General features: G+C 66.1%; 1 protein-coding gene across 1 annotated transcript; it reads left to right on the top strand.

Annotated features, from left to right (window-relative positions):
• Positions 1-1,895: 1,895 nt before the first annotated feature.
• On the top strand, positions 1,896-4,330 carry NEUROD2 (neuronal differentiation 2). The gene is made up of 2 exons (XM_050330822.1): positions 1,896-2,132; positions 3,213-4,330. Exon 2 carries the CDS (start codon positions 3,218-3,220, stop codon positions 4,292-4,294), a length of 1,077 nt encoding a protein of 358 aa, XP_050186779.1. The 5' UTR covers positions 1,896-2,132; positions 3,213-3,217; the 3' UTR covers positions 4,295-4,330.
• Positions 4,331-6,067: the final 1,737 nt, after the last annotated feature.

Below are 6,067 nucleotides of genomic sequence, written 5' to 3'. Positions count from 1 at the left end.
CAGCGGTTTGGGTTTTCATCTCCCCACTCCCCTTTCATCTCCTCTCCCCGTTTCATGTCTCCACTTTCTTCTCCCTCCCAGCGCTGCGCATGCTGATGAGCCTCACGCCGGCGCCCACCCCGGCTGCTAATTAGGCTGGAACGGATACACCAGGCCGGGGCTCATGAATGTCCCTGTCCCTGTCCCCGCGCGGGCCAGCCTGGCCACTCACCCTGTGGCATCTCCTTGGCCTCAGGCAGCCCCGGTGCCCCCATAGATCCCCCACGTGCTGCGAGCCCGGTGCCAGGGGCCAGGACACCGCCGGCCTCGCTGCCCCGACGCCCGGGGTGTGGCCACCCCCTGGCCTGGGGACCCAGGGACTTACCCGGCGCTGGCACCGGTGTGCCACGGGCAGCAGGAGAGGGTGGGCTCCCGGAGCACGGCGATGCCCGCCAGGCACCCGCTGGCAAAATGGAGACAGCAGCGACAGAGGGAGCTGAACGGTGCTACGGGAAAGGGACGCGGCGTGCCGGGAGGATGCCTGGGAATCGGTGCCCGGCACAGCACTGGCAGGGCTGGGGTGGGCCCTGCCTTCCCCGCAGGCCGGCCCCAGCCCAGGTGCCATCTGCTCGGCCGCAGCCCTGAGTGACAATCGGGGGGGACGCTCACCGGCAGCGGAGGCCCCTCTGTCACGTGCCAGCCCCGGCACCTGCACCGGGGGAGCGGGCACCGCCGGCGCCGCTGGCACAGCCCCAGCGGCCGGGCACGGCCAGCCCTTTGTCTGCGTGCGGGCACAGACGTGGCCACCGCTGTCACCGTGTCCCTGCGGTGCCCACGCTGTGGGTGGCACGTGCCGGGGTGTGGCACCCCATCCCCGGCCTGCACCTCTAGAGCCAGGCAGGTCCCAGCCCCTCAGGCTGGTGGGGACAGCGGGATCCAGCACACGGCACCGGCCTCGATGGGCACAGCCAGGAACAGGGCTCCGGCGGGTGGGATGTGGCTCCTGGGGACACCGTGTGCCCCTTTGGGCTCCCTGACCCCATGGGAAGGGCAGCGGTGGTTTCTGGGCGCAGGGACACCGTGGTGGGGACAGATCTGGAAGCTGGAGGGTGACAGAGCAGGCACCAGTGAGGAGTCACCCAGCAGACAAAGGCCTAGCTGGCTGTGCCGCGGCACCGCTGGGCCTCAGCCACCGGCACCGTGGCACCGGCACCCACGGGGGGCTCAGAGCCCGTGTGCGCTGGGGAGGACACGTGTGTGCAGGCATGTATGTGTGTGTGTGTGTGTGCACCCGCATGCCCAGGGCTGTGTGGGGCTGCGCTGTGGGCACAGAGAGAGGTTGGCGTGGCCGTGTGGCCACAGGGGTGCTGGAGGGTCCGTGTGCCACCCGTGTGGGGACACACGGCCCTGCGGCCACCGACCCTGCCCACACCACACCCGCAGCCCCCTGCCCACCCCTCTATGGCCACACCGGGCACCGCCACCACCACCGCGGTGCCCGGCCGGCCACAGCCCCCAGCCCGCGCCAGGCCCTCTCCGGCACCGCCATCGCCGCCCGGCTGCCGGCTGAGGGTGGGGACGGACCCGGCGGAGCCGCCGCGGCATTTTGCGGCGAGCCGCAGATGCCAGCTCCCAGCGAGGGTCCCCGTGGCATCGCCCCCCTCGCCCCGGCGCCCGCCGGGGTCCCCGCCGCGCTCGGCCCAGCCGGGATGGTCGGTTTTCCCGCCGGCTCCATTGTTCCTGCCGGCCCCGCCATCGCCTGCCTCTCGCCCGGGTCCCATTTTGTGCCATGCAGGCAGAGCTGGAGATTTGGAAGAGGGTTTTTTTTTTTCCCCTTCTTCTTTTTTTTTTTTTTTTTTTTTTTTTTAGAGTACAGAGTGACAGATGGCGAGTCCTCCTTCCCCAGAGAGACAAATCTCCCTGAATGCAAGCGCATGTCAATCATTAGCTCTCATGTGATAGCTCTCGCGCATGACGTGCCAACCATATGGCACTGGCAGCAGAGCTGGTACCCCCTTTGCTGGGTAGAGATGCCACTCTCGCCTCCTTTTGGATAGAGGACTGCAGGAGGCTGGAGCACCTCAAGGAGCCGCGTCCCGCTCCCAGAAGATGCTGGGAACAATGAAATAAGAATTCCTGCGGTCCGCCCGAAGGTGAGTTATGTAAGAAGTGGAGGGTTGGGAGGGCAGCGGAGGAAACTTGAATGGAGAAAAGGCAACTTCCATGTTGATTTTGTTTCTCCGCCACGTCTCGCCCTTTTTTCCCCCCATCTTTCGTTCTCCCCCGGCCCTCGGTTCTCCCGTTCCCCGCCGGCCACGCTGATGGGGGTTTTCCCCCCCCCGGCCGGAGTCCCCCCAAGGGGGGTTGTTGGGGTTTCGCCCCCCCCGGTCCCCCCCCCAGCCTGGGCGCGCCCGGGGCTCCGCGGTCCCAGTGGGACGGAGCGGGCAGCGGCGGCCGGGCGGCATCAACGAAATCAGCGCGGAGCCTCCGCGCCGCCGCCCCGGGGGCCTGACCCGGCGGAGCCGCCCCCGCTCCCCGCGGCGCCCCCGGCCCCCGCCCCGGGCGGTGCCCCGCCCCGGCCCCGCCGCGCCCACCGGCCCCGAGGCGCCCCCGGCAGCGCCGCCGCCCGCGCCCCCGCGCTCCCCGGGGCCCGGCCGCCCCCGCCGCCCCCGGTTGGTGCCGCCGCATTTACGGGCCGCGCTCCGGCGGCCGCGGGAGCCCGGGGCGGGATGCGGGGGCGCCGGGCGGGGCTGACCGGGCCGGAGGGGTACGGGAGGTACGGGAGGGTACGGGGAGGGGCGGCTGCGCCTCGACCCCCGGCCACGGGACGGCGGTGGCGGAGCCGCGGCCGGGGCCGCTCGCGCCCGCGGCGGGGAAAAGTTGGAGGCGTCAAGAAGGACCGGCGACACCGGGCCCGGCCCTCGGGGCATCGCGGGGGTCACCGGGAGGCCGGGGGCGGGGGCGCGGGGATGTGTGCGGAGGAGCGGGAGCGGGGCGCGGGCGGCGGCCACGGGGACCCCGGCGGTGGGGTTGGGGAGGTCGGGAGGGCGGCATCGCCGCGCCCCGAGAGAGCCCCGGTGCCCTCGGGGTCGGGCGGCCGGGGCGGGGGCAGCGGCGGGCGGCCCCGCGCCCACTCCGTTTTCGCCGGTGCCGGCGGGTGGGAACGGAGCGGGCGGGAGGTGGGCGGGCGGCGGGGCCGCCGGTAACGCCTGGCTCTTTGCCCCCCGCTGCAGCCACCATGTTGACGCGACTTTTCAGCGAGCCCAGCCTGGTCCCCGAAGTCCCGAAATTCCCCGGTTGGGCCGAGGAGTGCGAGGAGGATGCCCGGAGCGAGAAGGAGGAGCGGGCGGGGAAGGGCTGCGCCCTCCCCGAGGAGCCGCCCGAGGGCTCGCTGGGGGAGAGCAAGGAGGAAGGGGAGCTAGGAGGGGACGAGGAGGAGGAGGAGGAGGAGGAGGAAGGCCTGGAGGAGGCGGAGGGCGAGCGGCCCAAGAAGCGCGGCCCCAAGAAGAGGAAGATGACGAAGGCGCGGCTGGAGCGGTCCAAGCTGCGGCGGCAGAAGGCGAACGCCCGGGAGAGGAACCGGATGCACGACCTGAACGCGGCCCTGGACAACCTGCGCAAGGTGGTTCCCTGCTACTCCAAAACCCAAAAACTCTCCAAAATCGAGACCCTCCGCTTGGCCAAGAACTACATCTGGGCTCTCTCCGAGATCCTGCGCTCGGGCAAGCGGCCCGACCTGGTCTCCTACGTGCAGACTCTGTGCAAGGGGCTGTCCCAGCCCACCACCAACCTGGTGGCCGGCTGCCTCCAGCTCAACTCCCGCAACTTCCTGACGGAGCAGGGGCAGGAGGGGGGTCGGTTCCACGGCCCCAACGCCGCCTCCTTCGCCGTGCACCCCTACCCTTACCCCTGTTCGCGGCTGGCCGCGGCGCCCTGCCCGCCCGCCGCCGGCCCCGGGCCGCACGGGCTGAGGACACACGGCTACTGCGCCTCCGCCTACGAGAGCCTCTACGGCAACACCTCCCCCGACTACAACAGCTCGGAGTACGACGGGGGGCTCAGCCCCCCGCTCTGCATCAACGGCAACTTCTCCCTCAAGCAGGACTCTTCATCCCCCGACCACGAGAAAAGCTACCACTACTCTATGCACTACTCGGCGCTGCCCGGCTCCCGCCCCGCCGCCCATAACCTGGTCTTCGGGTCGGCGGGGATGCGCGGGGGGGTCCACTCCGAGAACATCTTCCCCTACGACATGCACCTCCCGCACGAGCGGGGCCCCATGTACGAGGAGCTCAACGCCTTCTTCCACAACTGACCCCCTCCCCGACACCCCTCCCCATCCCCGAGGTGGCGAGGGGAGAGACCCCTCACACCCCCCACCCGCGGCGGCCCCGCGGACCGGCCCCCGGGGCTCCGCCGTGGGCTTTGGTGCAATATGGGGACCCGGCCCCGGCGGCGGGTCCCCGCGCCCCGTGGGGACAAAGTGCTTTTTTGGGAGGATTTCCCCTTTCCCTTAAATTTTTTATTAGTATTTATTTCGTTATTTTTTAATTTTCTTATTTATTGTTCTTCATTATTTAATATAATTTATTTAGTTATTTTATTACCGCTGTTATCACCGCGACTATTTTCATAACTGCCACAACAATTATGACGACTATAGCCATTATTACAATTACATTATTATTATTATTATTATTATTATTATTATTATTATTATTATTCCCGGGGGAGACGTCCCGCAAGGGCCGATCCCCCCCCCATCCAACCCGCCGGAGCCCCCCGGGTGCCCAGCACGACCCTTTGGGTCGAGCCGCTTCGTTTCCCTTTGAATTCGTTTTAATTTAATTTTATATATTTATTTTTAAAGAAATTTTTCCCCCTCCCACCCCAATTTTGGGCCGTTTCTCCCTCCCCTGCCCTGATCCCGACCCCCGCACCCCCCGGCATTGGACACCCGCTGCCCCGGCCCGTGGGAGCGAGAGGAGCCCGCCCTGCGGCGCGGAGCGAAACTTTCCGAAGCAATAAAGAGGCGCAGGGAGGAACGAACCCCAATTTCTATCTATGCAAGAGGCCCGGCCCGGCGGACGCTCCGAGATGCACTTTGCTTTGGGGGGGCCCCGGCCCCGCTCCCCGCCCCCCGGGGAGCTCCTCGCAGCGCGTGTGTCAGGACGTTTTTTACCTGTTTTAAAAACTTGAAACGGAAAAAAAAAAAAAAAAAAAAAAGGAAAAAAATTATAAGAATTTAAAAAAAAAAAAAAGAAAAAAGAAAAAAGACACCCCACCGCCCGTGGAGCCGCCCCGGTTTTCCCGGTTTTCCCGAGCTGGCGGAGCCGGGAAGAGCAGCCCGAGCTATGCAAGCGGGGCTCCGGGGGGGCTGGAGGGGCTGCGCCCCCCCCGCGGCGCCCGGCCCGGGGGTCTCCATCCCGGTTTGCCGCATTCCTTCGGCCGGGAGACGCCGGGAAGCCGATAATGCTTTTTTTTTTTTTTTTTTCTTTTTTTGGTTGGGTTTTCTCCTTTTTTTTGGGATTTTTTTGTTGTCGGAACCTGCCCGCAACCACCTTCGAGAAACCAGCATTTTTAGAGACCAGGGAGGAGGAGAGGAGGAGGATTTCTGAGAAACGTTTTGAAAACGAAAAAAAAAAAAAAAAAAAAAAAAGGAAAAAAAAAAAAAGGAAAGAAAAAAGTTTTTGGGAAAAAAAACAAAACGGGAAAAAAAAAAAAGGGAAAAAGAAACAAAAACCCACAAACCGTTGTAGCAAAGGGGACCCGCTGCCCGACACCAGAAGTGCTTTCGTGTTTCCGTTCCGTTTCATTTCGATTAATAAATATTTATGGCCAACGATATGCAACACCCCCCCGCGCCGGGCGCCGCTCCCGCTCCCCGGTCCCGGTTCCCGGTCCCCGTCCCCGCCACCCGGACACTGCTCGGCGGCGGCGGAGCGCGGGGGCGCGGGGCCGGGGGGCCCGGCCGTACTGCATGCACCGGCCCCCTCCCTGCCGGGGCCGCCCCCCCCCGGCCCCGCTGGACGTTCGTCGCCCGGTCCCGGCCCCGCCAGGACTCGTCGGCCGTGACGAGCCGCCGCCG

Source organism: Myiozetetes cayanensis, unplaced genomic scaffold (assembly GCF_022539395.1).
Source record: "Myiozetetes cayanensis isolate MyiCay16 unplaced genomic scaffold, myiCay2020 scf44, whole genome shotgun sequence".
NCBI lineage: Eukaryota > Metazoa > Chordata > Aves > Passeriformes > Tyrannidae > Myiozetetes > Myiozetetes cayanensis.
This window is presented reverse-complemented; position numbering and strand designations above follow the sequence as displayed.

Coding starts and splice junctions, on each gene's coding strand:
- NEUROD2 (XM_050330822.1), top strand. CDS start 3,218: ATGTTGACGCGACTTTTCAGCGAGCCCAGCCTGGTCCCCGAAGTCCCG.